Genomic DNA, 19,788 nt, shown 5'->3' with positions numbered 1-19,788 from the left:
TACTTAGTTTCCTCATGTTTTTATTAGTGAGGGAGGTAAGTGTTTTTGTCATTTGATTTATTTACTTTCAATTAGGTAAGTTGATTAATATTCAGATAGTCTCTTTTAGTTTATTGTTTTCAGCATTAGCTCTATCTGAAATCATATGCTCCACTTGTTCTAATTGCTCAATCAATCTTCTTTCTTAAATAAATAACTTCATAAAATGTTCAACTTCATGTGTGTGTTGGCTGCTTTAAATCTGAAAAGGATGGATCCTTCATGCTATGATCTGGCTACCCCTAGACAGGTCATAACAAATTAATGTTAGGCATCTTCAGGCTGAGTGCCTTGCTAAGGGGCCCAACAACATGTGGCAGTAGGATGCTGGAATCCAGCTCATAACCCTCTGATTAAAAGCAACTATCCAGTCACTTTGGTCTTTTAATGTAAATCTCAGCTTAATTTACAATTAGACCCTCCATGTTCTTAATCGCTTCTTTGAATGTGTTAAAGACTGGTCATCTTTTTACTTGATTTTTTGCGATGTTTCATTTATATTGAATTTTTCATTTTATTTTCAAACACATTGCTTTAGAACTAGAGTAAAGGGTTAAACTATTTAAAACTTGGATATTAAGAACCTGTAATCTGTGCTATTTTTGCTTCTCTTGCATTTTCATGAAAGGCCCCAGTGGTAGTTTCTCAGTACTGTAGTCTCTTTCAATTTTCAGGTTGGTAAAAAAAAAGCAAAATATAAAACCAATATTAGTTAGAAGGTACACTTCGCATGATTTGGCACTGCGTCTTTGGGCTAAACATATTTTTTTTTTGTAACAATTCAAAAAGGTTTTAGGTAACTCTTACGTGAAGTGAACCATGTTTCACCAGTTTAGTGTGTTTTAGAGTTTAAACCACAAATGTCACTTAATACAGCCAATATCTCTGCAGGGCAACAATTCCCATTAGAGCTTTGCACAATTTTGCTCTTCTCTGTCATCCTTAGTGTTTTTACAACACAGAACAACTCAAAAATCTGTGTTTTTCTTAATAACTTAATACTAACCGTTTAAGGTGGCAAAGTCTGTAGGCAGGTGATGCTGTTCATTTGTTCCCCTGGTTTAATTACCTGTATTTAAAACTTTAACCTTATTGATCACTTGAGTTTTGTAATAGTAGCCAAAGTTCTTGATACATCATCTCAGTAGATTTTCATCAGCACTCTTAAGGTAATGACTTTCATGGAATTTTTCTTTATTTTCAATAACCTTTGACAGAACCATGACTGATCTTTCATTAATTGTGCTGAATAACTTTGGGAGGCAATGCTTTGATGCTTCTATATTAATTATTTCTGTCATTCACTGTAGATCTGAGATACTTTTTCCCATTCTGTTCTCTGAATTGATGGTTCCTCTTTCCGTAAAAATTCAAAAAATATCCACTGGACTTGGTTTCCAAGATTTGAAGACGTTTCTCCACCTCTCCAGGAAGCTTTTCAATTCAAATGTCTGGATCCGCAGTGAGTTTGAGTCTTATATAGACAAGGCCTTGTATTGCTTGGAAACATGCAAATGGTAACCGATGAATGGGTCGTTAGTTCCATCGTTAGCTTGTATTATCTGAACCTGGCTGGAGCGGGTAGGTCCCTCGTTCCTCTGTGATGGGGTGGGGGGTTTGGTGATATCTGGAAGGGATCATGTCTATGATTGAATTGTATGTTTTTGGAAGCTGGAATCTGAGTCCACCACCTCTGTTTAAAGTTGGTTTTTCTCTCTTAACATAGATGGCTTCCTTCACGCCCCTCTCAAACCACCTATTTTCTTTATCCAGAATGTGAACATTCTGGTCCTCAAAAGAATGTCCTTTGTGGGTCCCTTTTTACGGAATGACTATGATCTGGATGACTGAGAACCTTCATCAGCATGGTTCCTCTTGTTTGTGCATGTGGATGTTAGATTATTGGTACTTCAAGGTATTTGCTAGACCATCGGTTAAAACAAGGAGTCCAGTTTAAAACAAAGCTCAAGCTTCATTTATAACAATCCTACGGAAAGCTTTTATCCATTGCCAGAGGCGGGTTTCAAAACAATAAGTTACAGCCACTTGATTTGTTTGACTGTTGACATCACTGTTGTTTTTTTTGTTGTTGTTTTTGTTTACCTGTTTAATTGCACAAGCCTATAAATGCAAATGAAGTCTTTGCACAAAATATATTTGGTTTATCAGTCTTTTTTTTTTCTTTTAGGTCTTTTTTTTTCTCCTAAAAACTGGCCCTGGAAAGAGGGGCTGGTCTTATAATCAGGGCCGTCCTATATGCTGGTCTGTACGGTAATTAGTAGAAACCGTGTGCAGAAATTCATCCTCTTTACTCAGTTATCTTTGTCTCCCAGCAGAATGTGTACTTCACCAGCTCCCAGCAGATCCACCTTGGCGTTCTCAGTCCCACCATAGATGACGATGATAACAAGTGTCTGGTGGATGTTAACAGCCGGCCTAGGCTGCTGGAGTGCAGCTACGCAGCCACAAAACACTTGAAGCTCACCTGGACGTTTGCACAGGTGAGTATTAGCCCAAAGTCCTTACATTTCTACATGGATTATAAAATACAGATGTTTGTTTTTATGTTTACTGCCGCATATCTAACTGCTTTACTTATTGAAACATGGGCAGAAGCTGTTACTTTCTGATGTTCTCTCTGTTGAGATAAAGCTCTGCAGCGTTAACACTTTAAATAATTAAATTGGATTCATGCCTCTCCCTTTCCACATTGTTTCCAACTCAAGGCACCCCTCCTGGGTTTGTCAGAACACGGATCATTCATCTTCTGTTTTATGTGACAAGCGTTTTAAAAGCACATCTGCCTCTGTCAGATAATGAGCTTTCACACATCTACAGTTCCTGGCTTAGAACAACCCTCATTTATTTTATAATCTTCACACTTTAATGCTGTCCTCAAATGTGACATATTAGTTGAGGGAGCTGGATAATTAGTAACAGGAGGGAACAACTACATTCATGCTCCAGGCTTCTCTAGTTTGTAATTGCATTTGTACACATTTTCTGCATATTTGTGTGCTGTGTTTGTCTCAGACTATTGATCAGACATGATAATAGGCTTACTTTGCAGTCATTCCAACATGTTATCCCTCCCTCTTCTGTGCATCCAGTTTCCTTACAAGGCATTACAGCATCACCAACCTCCAGCTCTTTAGATTCTTTGGTATCCTTAGCTTCTAGACAGACTGGCAGGGGAGTCGGCCTCTAATTAGCATCAGCCGGAATCATAAAGATTTTCAGTTATAATTTACATCAGGAGTCAAAGAGATGAGCCCCATTAGGCAATACCTCACGGGTTTTCTTTTTTTTTTTTTTTTTTTTTCCAAGGAAAACTGTTTTCTCCAAGAAAAGTTTGAAGAAGTTAAATAAGGCCATTTTATAAAATAAGTTCCAGTCTTTCTAAAAGAGAAGATAAAAGGTTAGAGGCATAAAAGGCTTAAATATATAGGTGGAGTGCTGTGGAAAATGTTAAGTTTGACCGAACTCCTTGGGTCGAATGTATACTTCATTGTGGTTAAGGGTTTAAAATGAAACTTTCTTTTTGCTCTCTCATAGTATAGAAATAAGCTAATTACAAGAGTCAAACTAGTTTATCTTTGTTAATTTTTGTTAAATAAATAAATAAATTGAACTTTATAGATCTCACAGTGGAGAAATGAACTCTCTGCATTTAACCCATCCCCTTTGAGTAGCAGTGGGCTGCCACTGTGCAGCACCCGGGGAGGAATCAGGGGTTAAGGGTCTTTCTCAGGGACCCAGAGTGGCAGTCTGTTGGAGCTAGTTTCAAACTCAAAACCTCAGGATTCCAAGCTCTATGCCCTAACCACTAGGCTGCCACTCCCTGAACAGATAATAAGATCTACTAATACCTATCAACGTACACCCTGTGATGTTATGCATTTGTTAAACTCAAGCTTTTGCAAATATAAAATATTTGTTGTTTTATTTAGGGAATTGCTGTTGATAGATTATTACCATAGCAGCACACTTGGCCTCATAGTAGCTGTTTGCTACCTCCGGAGCCTTATAAGCAAGGCTTGCAAAAGTAGCTTCTTCAGCTGAACAGCATCGCTTACTGCCAGTGTCCACCGTCTGGTTTGGGAATAACCACCTTGAAAGAGACCAAAAACGGTTTACCACATTGACAATAGAGGTTGAGGCAGAGAACATTGTCCCCAGACATCTCCCCCCAGAATTGAAAACAAAACTCTCTCTGAGTTGAGCCTACTTCCTTGAGCTTGCAGAAAAAGTCCAGCTTCCTTTACTTCTAATCTATTCCAGTGTATCCAAAGTGACCCTGTGCACCATTTTATCCATGAATCATTCCATCCCTCTCTTCACCTGGGTGTCCAAGACATGCAAATTAAAGTCAGAGGAAGCTACTACAAAGTAAATCATAGACGTAATACCAAGGGAGCCAAGTGGACTGATAAACACTGTGAGAAATCCATGACTTGCTCAAAAGTCCCATAATATTAAAATGTTATTTGAAAGAGTGGAAAAAACGGAACCTGTTGATAAATTAAGAAGGTACAGTTAAGTGTATTAATGTAAATGGAGGAGGACGAATTGTGATAGAGACGAATGTATGAAAAAAAAAAAACATTTCAGAGGTAAAGCAAACAAAAGGCACCATTTTATGATATTTTTATTTTTTTACACAAGTCAACTATATAAAGGTATAAAGAAAAGGAGAAAGAACCAAGAGAACCATTCCATTTCACAAAACATTACAGTTAAAGGGGGAAGGTTTGGAAATTTATTGGGTAATTTACTTTTAGAATGATTGCCTTTTTATCTACTTCTGCTTTTATTAGGTTCTTTATGGGTTGAGCTTACTTTTTGGACAGCTAATAGAAAGTTTCATTGTGCAGTGTTGAGGAGTTTGCTACCATTCATCAGATTAACGGCAGAGTAAAATAGCACAGTCAGAAAGCACCATAGAAAAGTGTAATGTAGAGCTTCTTCAGCAAACATTATCTGCTTTCAGATTAAATCAATATGGTGACATTATGAAAAACAGCAGTTCTTAGAATTGATCTCATATCTTTATTTTACCACACAGCGAGATGAACATGAATATTATGGACAGCTTTAACCCTTTCTGTGCTGTTGCTTTTGACATATTTCTTTCAATTTGTGATTTTGATTAATACTGATTTAAGTTCACTTGACAATCAAACTTTTATCAAACTATGAAAACCACCTTTTCTTTTCTTTTTTACAATAAAAAAGAGGCTAAACTCAGTTACTTTTAATAGGACTCAACGGCTTTTACTATCTGCTCTAAATGCATTTCCACATTCACCGAGCTGCGCAGTAACTCCTCTGGTTTGGCCAGGTTCAGGTGCTGAATGGGTGGGGTGGCAGGGTGGGGGAGGATCTGATTGTGCTGACATTATTTTCTTACTAAAGGGACAAGAAATGTCACCTCTCTGTATGTAAGGAGCCTAAACTTGTGTAAGAGGTTGAGCCATCCAGCTAGGTCTGATCTTGAGCTGGTCTCATCTACACATACCGTAAACCCCGCTGAATTTTAATTGGTTACACCTGATCTAAAAGGTGCAGGACACCAAACCTAGATAACCGGAAATGAGGAACAATGCAATATATGAACAATAATTATCTTCAGATTTAATTTCATCCAAGCTTCTGCCAACCCAACAAGCATTCCATAGGTGACAAAATGGCTGCCTTCAGGGATTTCAAATATTATCAAAATTATAACAAAATTAATTGAGTTTTTATGCATCACAAGCACCAATTTTTAAGTTAACATGAAAATTACAAATTATTTACGCCAGGATGCTCAACTAGTCGTGGATCACTTTAAAAGCCATATGCTACTTGCCTGAACAAAGCAATAATATGTCAAAATTCTTTTCCATTTGTAACATTAAGATCCTTTTGATACACAACAAGTTTTTAAGTCTTTTCCTACAGCAATGTTTATGTCGGATAAAAATTTTTTCTGGTATGCGTTTTTTATTTTTTTTATTATGGCAAAAATCAAGACAGACCAGCGTGTCTACTGCTAGTACTAGTCTGCGTAATTCAGACTCATCTACTGGTATTTCTGATACCAGTTTAGCAGAGCGCTTGGCAGAGATTTATGAACTACAAAGGAAGAAAATCTCCCACTTTCGTGTGAACTGGGCCCATCGGGACTTACATCAGCCACATTAACTTCAAATTTAAAGCGACAAATCGAGTTAAAACATCCGAGCTATCTTGGCAAATATCTGCTATTGAGTGCAGAACCTGAATGTACCTGTATGTTTCTGAAGTTCTGTGTAATTTGGCTAAATAAATACTTCACTGCACATCCAGTGCATTTACTGCATCGAGTAGTTTCCATTTCTTTCTATATTATATGATCACACATTTAAAAGGGGAAATATCAGGTTCTATTGTGTAGGATTGTGGCTTAATTTACCAAATGAACTTCAACTAGTTCATTTATAGCTTTGTGAACTTAGTTCGAATTTAAAAATTCGAACTAGTTCATTTTCAGCTGTGTGAACTGAACTCTGAGTTTGTTCTTTTTAACTATGAACTGGCAAAACATTGGTGGAGTCACCATTGTTGCATGCATGTTCTACAGCGATAAGATAATTGTTATTATGTTTAACTGTAAAACTACTGTTCACTGGACTTATTGTGCATATTAAATCAAAGCAAGCTAATATTAGGTTACTGTTGTACCTCTCCTTTTTTTTCATGGCTTATCCAGTGTTCAGCATATTTCTCTTGCTCTCTACTTTTATTAATGTATGAGTCTGACTAAAAGACCTAAACTCTGCAGATAGTCCTTCATTGTTGTCTTGTGTTTTTGTCACATACAGACAGTGGGGCTGCCTTGTTGTAATGAAATTGCCTCAATACTAAATTTAATGGAAAATCACCAGTATGGAGATGTGTTAATATACACCAAAATGAGGCAAACAGAGTTGGTAGTATTGGAAAAGGGAGAAATTCTAGTTCATATGCAGTTACTCTTCATCCCAGAAGATTCCAGAGTCCTTAATGGATGTTCAGTTGATAGTTTTTATGTGAAACGATTCTGGTCTAGGAACCTCATGGTCTCATCTTCTGAGATTATTTGTTTTTTTTTTATCTTCAGTTTATAAACATCAACATATGATGCACCGCTTTTTCTTAGGCTTACTATTTGCAATGTTCCTTCATTTTTTAAGGTATTTCTAAATGTTTTTCACAAAATTAAGCGTTGGATAAAAATGAAACGCGAATATATTACATTGCAAGAAAGTCATCAAAACATTTTTTTTCTTGATTGTTCATCCTAATTAAAGGTACACTATGCAACCGGTGTTGATTTTCCAGCGAGGCTCCCCCCAGAGGGCGAAAGTAAAAGTGCACTGTGGTAAATATGCTCAGCTGTTCTCCTGGTTTCTCCGTCAAGCCAGGCGAGGTTGTTTTGAGCTTAGCAGACAGGCGAACGCAACGAATGACTAATGCTGCGTTCACACCGCAGCTGGCGCGACAGAAGCAGCGAGTTTACATGCAACGTAACGTCAAGGCGCAGCAAAAGGTCCCGCGGCGCGTTTTGAGCAGCAGGCGCAGCACGTCTGAGCAGCTGAAGCAGGGAGAGAGACGCAGCGCTGATGATCACTCCTCTTAAACAGTTTATTGACGCCTAAATTAACTTAAAATGCAGAAATCTGCCGGCAGAATATGCAGTTTGGATTATTTAGATGAAAAACACCTACCAGCTGCCGCGGTGAACCGCGAGGAGGCGACCCGGCCAGAGGCTGCTGATGAAGGGATCCCTACTGTCGGCGCACAGCTGGTATGTGGGGGTCTGAGCGGCTCCGACAGAAAAAATATTGAAGGCAGGATAATAATCTGAATGAACTGACGGCACTGATTACGTTTTCAGGTGTATTTTCTCATTTAAACACATATTAAAACTACTTTATTCCAAATGATCACAGCAAATATAGCTGCAAGGCAGAGAAAGGATAGTGAAGCTCCGCCCAACGCGCCTCAGACACACTTTTGCACCGCGCAGCCAGAGCAGCAAAGCTGCTTCAGCCGCGCGTCAGAACTAACTGGTACAAGCAGCAAAAATGAAGCAGCAGACGCGATTTTGCTGCTTTTGCTGCGTGAACGTAGCATAACTGCACAAAGATCGCCACTGTGCTAGCAATGAGAATGCTTTTAACTGGGGGCGTGTAGCAGTTCTCGCCGTAAAGCAAGACCGACTCTCACGAGACTTCTGAGCCTGTGGGTGCGGGTCGGTGCTCCTGCAGTTGCAAGTGCAGTATTTCCCCCACAGACCACCAGGGCGGCCGAGAAAACCTTTGTTCAACCTGAAATGACTCATTTAATCATCCAAAACGTTATGGAACACATTAATTAACTGAAAAATGTTGCATAGTGTGCCTTTAAAGGAAATAGATATCTGCTAATTACACACTTCATGAAGAATGTATTTTACAATGAAAAGAACTGAGTTTTGATTTTACTTTGATTAGATTTTAAAACACACTTAATGCGTCCTAACACTTTATTTTCTACCCTTTGTCTTGACTGAGTCTTTCGTTCAACACATCCTTTAAGCTGAATAACCTGAAGATTAAGTGTCCGGCTGACAGATTACCTGACTCGCCAGCCCGACTCCTTTGCCGGCCGGCCTGATGGCTCCCTGGCTGACTCGCTGTCTGACAGACTGATTAACAAGTGCTCCCACCTTAATAGCAACAAATCGATAGTGCAATCCAACTCTGCACTCTGCAGAATGACAGGAGAGTTGAGTACAGAATAGAGGACAGTGGGATGGATGAATGCCAAATGGCTTTCTCTGTAAGAGAGATGATGTTCGGGAACATGCAGGTTTTATTGCAGACTTTAACTTTGTGTACAAATGATTAGCCAACTTTTAAGAAGACTCTCATATTACATAGATGTTTATGTGCTCTTTGTAGAGACTCTTTCAGAATTAAACACTAAATTATCTGGTATTGTGGGGATTAAAAGGAAATTAAGATTATTGTGATTAATTTGAGTAAAATTCTCCCTCTCCTTTACTATAAGCTCTTTGTGTCCCATTGCTATAATCTGCGGTTAAATGTCACAGCAGCAAGTTACAGTTATAAAGTCTGAAGATTCCAGGGCTTCCTAAACCGACATGGATTGCTGCAATATGTTTTTTAGTCTATTGGTAAATAAGATAAGGATACCTGGGATGTATGTTTGCAAATGGAGTACTATTTTGTACACAACTTTGTGTCTGTGTTTTGTAGGTGTTGTTTTTTTAGGGATTTCTGGAAAGATATGAAGCTGCATAGGAACTTTAGACAAGAACTGGGGGGAAAAATGGGTTTAATGTTGAAGTAAAAAATCCAGGTGATGAATTGTGGACAAACACTTTAACTATTTGCAAAGTTGCCTACTCTGCTGTAAAAATAAAACACCTGATGAGAGCATTTAAGTGTTTATTCAGATTTTATTCATGCATATTTCCAGGGAGCCTGTCCTGGAAAACTCCCCTCAATTTAAACTATTAACGTACAAGCACGATCCAGTTGATAGATCATGTTTCATTAAGAAGGCCATTTCAAACTGCTAATTTAGAAACAGAATTACTGAGGCCGTAACCTTGTTAATATATTGATCATAAAAAGGTGTCACACTGCTGCCATGCGTATAAATGATTGATGAAGGAGCCGCAATGACCTTAACCAGAGTTGAATTATTGGCTAATGTAAGTAAAGTTCAGAGAGCTTTTAGTAAAATGGCTCATGAGATATTACTAATTGTATTCTACAATTAGCTGTAATCACACAGCCTAAATGAGCTTTTAACTGTTTAATTCAAATGAGAGTTTAACTGTTTAATTCTTGCAAAGATAAGACTTTGCAGAACCTTCTGAGAATGTTTTTTTTTACCAAAATGATAACTGTTTTTTTTTTTTTAAGAAACGAAATGTATAAATATATATATATATATATATATATATATATATATATATATATATATATATATATATATATATATATATATATATATATATATATATATATATACTGAGATAGATTTAGCAGAATATGGTTTTCTTTAATAAATTACATATTATTCATCATTAATAATATAGTGGCAGCAAAATGAAAATCCCCCAATTCACTATTTTTAAAGACTAACTTCAACCACTCTGAACCTCCCTTCCAACAACATGTAATATTTGAAAAGTACAAATTATTTAGAGGGTGCTTGGTTGACCATGGAACATACGGGGATGTAAGGCGGGGTATGATCTCGGGCTGCTACTGTTAGATGAATTGACTGCTACACACAAATGAAAGTGAAATTTTCTCTAGAAGGCCAGTGAATCTGAGCAGTACCGGTTAGAGCCGCTAACTCTAGAGATTTCAGAAATGCAGAAAATTAGTTTTGGGTTAATATTGGGGGTTCATGCCCCGCTGGTGGCTTCATCCTTTTCTTTCAACCTAAAGGGAGTCTGATTAGGGACATAACTGGCAGTCGGCCGACACCAAAAAAGATCTGATGGTGTAACTCATTTTAAATCTGAGGAGGGTGCCAAACACTCCCAGGTACAGGATTCTAGCAACTGAAAACACTCCCCAAAGTGAAATAATGATGGTTAAAAACTTAATGCCCAATTACAGGAAATACTAGATGACATATATAATTTCCCTAGAGCAAAGAACAATAAAAACACTTTGGCGTTCCCAGATTTTACCCTAAATGAAATATTAAATTAAGACGAAAATGAAACTCAGGTAACTTTTAAAGAGGCTCCTCAAAGTGAATTTATTATAATGGAAGGACTGGATACCTATTTACAAAAAATACTAGATGAAACAGATGATTTTTCTAAAAGGGAGGACATTAAAACAGATTATAATGTTGACCCACACATATACTTTTATGTTCTCCAACTCTTTTAACAACTGTTGGATAAATTCCACATCACACAGTTTTCTGAACCTGAGCACTCCAAAAAAGTTTATGGCCCATCATCCTGGGTCATGTGGTCAGAAAGTAGGACCCAGAGTTCAGGAGAGACAGACAGTGGAAAAATTAAAAGCATTTATTTAAAATCTGAAGCAGATCTACGGATCTGCAGCGGCTGCGTATGGCGAGGGGCACCACACATCACTGGAAACTCTGGTTGGAGAAAAACACTGGTAGGTGACCATGATAATCTGACAGATGATGATTATTCATGTGAGTCACTTACCTGGTTTAACAGTTCAGTCCGGCCGTAGAAGTGACCCAGATGCTGCTTTCCTGGACAGCAATCAGGAGTCCGAGCCAGGTCAGGGACACAGTTCAGAACAGGAAGGCTCAGAGGTTCAGGAGCCCAAGGCCCGATCATGGATACTGATGAGAACAGGAACAGGCTGGTCCAGGGTTCCAGGAGTCCACAGAGAGTTCAGACAGAAGATTTACATGGGAACAGACAAGCTCAGTAGTTATGAGGCAGAACAGGTCAGGATAACAGAAACACTATGAAACGCAAAAAAATTGCTCTCTCCACTGGCCCCCGAGAACAAGCACTAGAACAGGAGCATCAACAACATTGCATCAATAATTTGGCCCAGAAAGCTGGGACTGAGTCATATAAATATAGAGAGAAGCAGGAGCACGTGGATTAGATAAGTAGTAATTACAAAGTGGGAAGAATTAGACAGGTGAATGAAATGAGGCCAATTAGGCCAGCCCTCAGAGCCATGATAATGACATCATGATGAGGTTGTTGGTTGTTTTTCAACAGCTCCGTTTAGTGCCAACTTTCTCCGTACAGGCCTGCACCACCCAGGAACATATTTTCCCCCAGAGGAAATTTCCAAAGTCCCTTCTTTATATAACTTTTCTTGGAGTCTACTTTTAGCTTTTCAAAGGATCCATGTGGTAATAACACCTCAATAACCCTCAAGAACATTTTACTAACAGAAACTGAGGGACCAGGCTGAGGTAGGAATTTAAGGTTACTGAAGTGCGGATTTTTCTACTGAAAGCCCGCGGCCAAAGTTTGCAGAGAAATGTCAGATTGTTGCTATCATCCTCACCGACCACCTGGTCATAAACCTGTTTTAAGTGATCATACTGCTGCTTTGTCGCCTCCACGGTCGCCTCCATGCTGCTGTGGCTTCCACGCTGCATTTTGTTTTGATGACGCACGCGGCTGTAGGCTACCACGCTGGTAGCTGGTGTTGCCAGATTGGGTGTTTTTCCCGCTACATATTAAGGCCTGTTTACGGTGTGATTTAGCCGGGGTTTCGCCTGGAGGGCTCTATAGAAATTTGGCAACCTACTGAACAGAGTTGAACTGAGAGAGCGTGCCGTTCACAGACACCAGAATGAACGAGTTCACAATAACGTTCATCAGGTAGTAATACAGTACGTTCAGTTCACGTTCGCCCAGAATATGAACGAGTTCATGAACTTACGTTCAATGAACGCGTTCAGGCACAACACTGGTTGGTTCCATTATCACCCTACCACATGCAGTATCATTTCTAGCCTTAACCATTGGGTTGCTGAGGGTCCCCGCGAGTGCTGTTACATTTGCCACTCCATCTTGAAAACAAAATGGCTCCTTAACCACACTGAGGTGATAGCCTTTAATCTAGAATCGTCAACTGGTCAGGTGTATTCCTGTACTAAATAGAACCCAGTTGTAGCATCTGTCCTCCGTCATTTGCTGTTCTCAACTCATCTGAGAAGCTTTTCAAGGCTATTTCCAAACAGCTTAAAGCCCATCAAGCTACAGATAGAAAGATATTGAGAAGGAGAAAAATATTTAAAATATCAATATTTCTAGCGGGGGACATCCCCACAACCTTTCCCATGATGTATCCCCCCAACCACCAACTCCATCACAGGCTCCGCTGGCCTGGCATCTGGAATGAGACAAGTCATGTATACGATGAGAAAAATGACTGAGTAGTTAAATCTTCTCTGTTGAAGGAAGAAAGCAACTTCTCTCTGGAAAAATCTGAACTAATCATAAGGTTTCTGAAACCTATGGACAGATAAGACCAAAATTCCATGTCGGGAACAGGCCTCGTATGGTTAACCAAAGAGATTGTTAAAGGAAAGCTCTGTGTTTCCTCCTTGAAGCTGTCTCTCTCCAGTTCTTTCCCTTAGTAGAGATTACTCGGGACAATCTCTTTAAATAATACTTCATAATGTATATGTATTAAATAACCAAGAGACATGTTGGTTGTAATCTTACTCAGATCACAGAAGTTGCTTTGAGTTACAGAGCGCCGACCGGGCTCACATCTCCTGAAGTAGCCCTGAATTACCGTTATAGAATAATTTTATACAACTCCAGTATGCCACATCATCACATCATCAAACTTGTGGCACCAGTTAGGCTGAGTCAACTCACTTGTTTTATGTGTTATATAATAACAACACGAAGTGCTCTGATATGGAATATGTGAAAATGCATGCTACTCATACTTATCCTTTTACATTTTGGTCATTTTAACTGTGAAATAGGTTTATTTTAATTCAAATAAGAAGTTTTTGGTTTTATACATTTTATATTTCTATATTTCAATAAACTGGGCAATTCATTTTGTGATAAAAATTTGAATCAGATTTTTTTCTATACATGCAATAACTTCGTAATTTATCCGTTCAAAGATCCGTTTTGATCCCCTGCACTTTTTAATGTCCAAAAACAATATTACACTGACAGTCGCCGAGCACTAGGACCAAGCGTAAAACTGCAGCTCAAGCTGAAGCCCGCTTCCCTAAATTTAGCCCACCCACAAGCTCCTGATTGGCCCTCCATCTTTTCTTGTGTGATTGGCTGTCACCGCTGTCACCCCTGAGAAGCTCACTTTGCAAACATCTGATGCACCACTGAATCAGGTCTGTGACTGGGCGGTCACAGCGCTGCCTAAGTCTTATGGACTACCGTAGTTAGAACTGTAGGGTCGCAAGTCTTTTTCTCTGCGTTCTGGTACGTTTTGGATTTTTGAGATAACCTAAACGATCAAGGAGTTAGGGTCTTGATAACCTGGGTTTGCAAAAGACGAAAGTTGGTGAGGGAGTCTGCTATTGTAAATTAGGCATTTATGCTTCACTTTAATCACGTAATCTAGAAGGGCTGTAACATCAGAACATGTGCGTGCGTTTGTTTGGTTATTGGTAATCTCGCAGCCAGGGTGTCTGGGAGATAACTGAGTAACATCCCTCCTAAAACACCTTCACTGGCTCTGTACAGCAACAAATCCAAGATCCTCCACCACATTTTAAAGCTTTCTATAGTCTTGTAAAGCATATTCGTTTTATTATAGGTGCTGATAAATAAAATGTATGTTACATATTATTAGAATCATCAAAAACGGGAAAAAATATAATCTATGAATGTGTTTTAATATATCCAAGCTGATAATAATTGTAAAACTATGTTATTTTAATGTAGATGGATTGTTGTCCAGTTGTTCATATCATGCATCCATATAGAGGGATAGCAGAGATAAAAGAGAAAGTGGAGGAAACAAACAGAGAAGAGCTACTAGAAATCACACTGAACTTATAAAATGGAGAGTTTTGGCCTGGGGGTCAGAGCAGTGCGCTTGTGCTCTGGGAAGGTTCCAAGTACCCGGTTCAATCCTTACAGACGGCACTCTGGGTCCCTGAGCAAGACCCTTAACCCCAGACTGCACCCCAGGCGCCACACAATGGCAGCCTACTGCTCCCCAAGGGGATGGGTTAAATGCAGAGACTGAATTTCCCCATTGTGGGACAATAAAGGGATTTAAATTTATATATAAGTTATATTAAAAAATATTTGCATCGCCCCCACTTCTGAAATCAAAATTTCAACCAAGACCTTATCTAGAATAAGCTCATTGTTTTGCTTAAAGGGTCAGACAATGCCAATACAATAAGTTAAAACAGAAGAGCCACATTACTTTGGGCTCCTGCCTCTCCTTGTTTTGCTGTAATGAGGTGAATTTATTTTGTGAAACGAGAACATTTCAAACACAAGGTCACATGAATACTGGCTGTGGCTGAAAGCTACCTCCTGTTTTTATGGTGCACATTAAAAGGCTGGTGGATGCCTCTTGGAAAGGATCCAAAAGGTCATGTGTTAGTGGGAGGGTTAATGATTCGGTTAATAAAAGGAAAAATATCAACCAGTGATGCGAAGTGATTAACAGGCATTTGCCAATTTAGAATTTATATTTACTTCGGAATACATGCTGCTTTATATTATTATGTGGTTGTTTACATTCAATCAGTATAATTGACTTTAAATAAGCAGGTGTTTACTTTTAGCGTCAGAGCAGGTTGCTTATTATGATTTTAACAGCGTTTTCTGCTCCCTGTGGTATGAAAATGATTGTGCAAACCTGCTAGTTTGTAAATGTATTTTAATATTTACCATGTTGATTACCTCTGTGCAGTAAAGTGTGCACATATGTGGTTGCCTAGAAGAAAATCTAAAGGTTAAGAAATGATTGTGTTACAAGCCCAAAACAAATCTGTTTCCTGGGTGGTAAAGTAGACAAGCGTGACATTTATAAAGTCATGGAGGTCTAATGAGGTGTAATAATACATATATTTGTACAGAAATTCCATTGTACAAACTTCACCTCCATGCACATGCAGTCGGATCCGTAAAATATCAGCCCCAAGCAATTATAACTGCCACATGATAATAAAAGCAGTGACGGATCGTAAAAGTGACTGGCAGGATCTAACTGGTCTTCTCTTCTGTTTGAGAATATTCAAGCTTGAAACAATTAATAGTTCACTTTTTGATATGTAAAAACACTTCAGCGGAGTCAGCCAATTACCATGAATTATGAAAATGAAGGATTTATTGCCCAATTAAGAATCCAGACCATATATTAGATATCAAGATATTACATTAGTTTTTTAAGCACTATACCAATGATGTCCCTCTGTTTTTGATATATCGTGCACACGTTGCATATGTTGCAAGGTACAGAATGGAAAGAATTCAGGATTTGATCTCATAGATTCCAAGGTAAAAGTCATGGCTGCTGACCAGTCAGCCAAAGTGAAACCCCCCCTGGCCAAGTGAATACACTCCACCGATTGGAGCCAATCAAGAAGGCCATGCAATGCATAATGTCAGTATAAGCTGACTCACTTACTTTATCCTGTCAGCTCGTGTTGGCAATGGTTCATTCTATCTAGAGGGAAGTTGGATTTTAATTGCTGCATTCAGAACGCCAGTGGCGATGGAAACAGCTGATCAGTTACATAGGTAAATATTAGCTATGTCCTAATTATTATTATTAATATTATTTTTAATATGCTTTCATCTCCTCTTTAGTAGATTCAGGATTTTTTCAAAAAGAAAATCAAAAACCACTTTAAGTTAGTGTAAAAAACGTATTTGCGAAATTTAGTAATTTCATTTCATATTTGCTGTTTTCATGAAGCTCCTTAGATAATACACTTTAAAATGCACAAAATGAGATTATTGGAAAACAGATTATTTGCATAGATTGCTATGCAAATGGCTGCTGTTAATAGTTGTGGGCTGTTTTTTCTTGTGTTCTATGTTTGCTAATGATATAGTCATGATACTGTCTGCTCCCATCAGACACCGTTTAGTAACACCGAAACACTAGCATCCACTATTACTTTTTTTGTTGTTGTTTTTTTTCAACATAGCTTTATTGACCATAAAGTCACAGTGAAATTTACCATTACCTCCGTAAATACTCTTCATTCTTCATCTGGGCGTTTCGGTCTCTTTTAAGTTCTAAACCCATCAGACCAAAGTCTGAAAGTGGTGGCATGTAATTAGGAGTATGAAAAACCACACCAAAAAGATTGGATTTAAGAAAAAAATTATAATAATTGAATTTAGCATCAACTTGCTGTATGAGCGTAGCCAAACAGCCATGTTGCTCTGGAGCTGTAGGCTGCAGAGTCCTGCACAAGACTACTACCACTCATTATAAGAACGCATTCAAAGGCAAAGCATATTTTTGTTTTTCCTTAAATAGATACCCAGCAGTTTCAGAGTCATCTTGAATTAATCCTAGTCGATTCTGTCTGTAATTTCGGTATGAGGTGAAGACTTTCTGGCAGTCTTAGGCCACGTTCATACTGCAACCTGAAGTGACCCAAATCCGATCTTTTTGGCCCATATGCGACCTGTATCTGAACAACACAGATCCAATTCTTCAAATGCGATCCAGGCCTGTGGTCCTGAATCCAATACGAATCTGATCTTTTCAAATGTGACCTGTCTCTGAACGGCCAGGTCGCATTCATCCGACCTGAACGCCATTAATACCCGACAAAGGTCACTATTCTGGGTCTTGCTATGCAGAAGCGGGAAGACAAACAACAACCATGGCAGACAATAATCTGGAGTGTAGTCTTTTTTTTTAACCATCTTGAAAAGATTTAGTTTTTAAGGTTTGGAAAGTTTGCTAGATGCACTCCAGCACTACCTTCCATGTTTACTTCCTTAAACATAGAGCACCCTTGCTTGTGATGTCATTGCGTCCTCTACTGCACATGCTGGACACTTGCGTTGTATTAATGCAGTTCACACATGAGATCACATACAGGTGCCATATATTTGGAAGTGTGAACGGAAATGCAACAAAAATTGGATTTCACAAAAAAATTGGAATTGAGCATTGAGGCCTCAGTGTGAATGTAGCCTATGTATCTTGAATCAGACTTGGACTTGATTCATACTTAAGTTGCAAAAATAAAGACCTGGCTTTGACTCATGAAGTGGGACTTAGATCTCTTTAAAAAGCCTTTCTTTTTTGCAATCAGGAGCAAAAACAAGTTGATGTGTAAGCTGCCACTATGACAGGAGATCTCTCTACCATTTAATCAAATGTATTTCCTGTTGTGTTCATTTGACAACATTTCACACTCCATCTCATTTACTCTGCAGACCATACTACACTAATTATCCTAACATTTATTATTTCTCTTGAAACTTGTTTACTTATGTTATTCATTTTTATGTAGATAATTACATGTTTTTCTAATATTTTTTGGATATTCCTTGAAATCACAATAAGGAGAAGAAAATTGTGAATTTAAGACTCATAGTGAACAATATGAACTTTAGGTCGATATGAGATAAACAGAACTACATTTGAGAAAAATTACTGCTTATAGTATTTTCAGTTTGATTTTCTTTATATATTGCATTTACTTATTTATATTCCCTCTGTGAGCGAGCCAGACAATAATGCAAAAAAATTGCTGTTCTTTTTTTATTTAACGTGTATCTAATGGATTAAAACCATATTTAATAACTGAAGAGCTCTCATTCAAATGTATGTAATGTAATAAGTATGTAAATGAAGTGAAATATGTTCTCCTGTTGAGATGCTAGTGATTGCACTTATAAAGCTTAAAGGCTAAAAAGTTTCCCAAGAAAAAAGTCTCTTCAAATGTTAGAATACAGGAGGATATTGGTGAAATCTGAAAACAGTCATTACAGCTGGGTTGGTAGTAGAGCATATAATGAGGTGCACGACTGATTGCTTTCCTCATCCTGTTTCTCTTTTTCTGCAGGGGGGAGCCATCCAGAACATCGAGTCTCAGCGTTGCCTGGAGCTGGTGGAGAGCAAGCGATCAGAGCTCCCCCTCCAGCTGGCTATTCAGGACTGTACTGGTCAGAAATGGACCATTACAAACATTTTGACTGTCCTGCCGCAGTGAACTCAGTTTGGATGAAGTTATGAGGCACATTAAAAAAAAGCATTTGAATCCAAACAGTGGGGAAATGTTCCAAAAACTGTAAACTTTGGACATGTTGTTTCCCAGAATGTGGACAATAAATTACGTGCTTCAATTATGCACGGATCATCAATAACCTAATAACCTTCCCCTACCAACAAAATGAGTGAGGAGGCAGCCACAAACGGAGAAGATGCAGTTATAGCTTCCAAACCTGCAATCAAAATGACATATATTGTTAGTTTTTTAACAGGAAAGTCACATGAAACCATGGAGGCAGACTGTTCATCGCAGACGTGGGCTTGCTTTTTTATTTGGGGTCTCTGTCTGCAGTTTGATATGGTGCCTGAACCCCCGTCTGTCTCATTGCACAATCATCGAAACAAAATATATGGGCGTAATTATAAGTGTGTATATTTTGGGGGCTTGAACACACTGCAGAAAACCTGTTACAATGAAAAGCAGCTGACATTTTTTCACAAATTATTCATGGAAGGCAGTAATAAGTTGTAAAAATCTGCATCGCAGGATGCTTTGAAATTTTGTCAGTATCACAAAAAGCAGATAGGGTGTAATGCAGAATATCAGCATTGTGACTTTAAACTCACACAGTGAAAGAAACATTGAGGCTTCGGAAATAGACTGAACTGAAGCAAGAGCTCATTTTTCAATACATGTTTGGTCAGAAATGAGGATTTAGAAATTTGATGCAACCTCTCGTAACATTTTCAGAATAAGCACACGGAGAAGCAAAGATCTGTTATCATCACAGAGATTTCAGAAATAAAGAATTTTTCATTAAGGAGAAAACTTTAAGTGTGTTCGATTCAGAGGCTGCGTCCCCTAAGGACCCGGTACCTCCTGGACCGTGAGGAGGTTGGAAGAAGTTTGCTTATGGATTCAAATAGGTCTTCTTGGACATTCACCTCCCATACGCTTTATCGCCTAGCAACCGTAACAGTTGACACACAAAGCAGGCAAAGAATAGATGCCGGACTTCTTACTAACGTTCTGTGTACTAATAAAATTTTCGAGGAG

The 19,788-nt window shown here is 38.5% G+C and overlaps 1 protein-coding gene across 1 annotated transcript in view; it reads left to right on the top strand.

The window, feature by feature from the left end:
* LOC119772235 (polypeptide N-acetylgalactosaminyltransferase 18-like) overlaps positions 1 to 18,762 on the top strand; it is a 210,369-nt gene extending 191,607 nt beyond the window's left edge. Inside the window, exons 12-13 of the mRNA XM_038268590.1 lie at positions 2,373 to 2,540; positions 18,586 to 18,762. Of these exons, the coding sequence (XP_038124518.1) occupies positions 2,373 to 2,540; positions 18,586 to 18,732 (315 nt within the window). The 3' untranslated portion in view covers positions 18,733 to 18,762. The remainder of the gene's footprint in view (positions 1 to 2,372; positions 2,541 to 18,585) is intronic.
* The last annotated feature ends 1,026 nt before the right edge of the window (positions 18,763 to 19,788 follow it).

The sequence above is a fragment of the Cyprinodon tularosa genome, unplaced genomic scaffold, assembly GCF_016077235.1.
Source record: "Cyprinodon tularosa strain WSP-4 unplaced genomic scaffold, ASM1607723v1 ctg703, whole genome shotgun sequence".
In the NCBI taxonomy this organism is placed as follows: domain Eukaryota; kingdom Metazoa; phylum Chordata; class Actinopteri; order Cyprinodontiformes; family Cyprinodontidae; genus Cyprinodon; species Cyprinodon tularosa.
The sequence above is the reverse complement of the archived record's forward strand: the minus strand, read 5'-3'. Positions and strand labels throughout refer to the sequence as shown.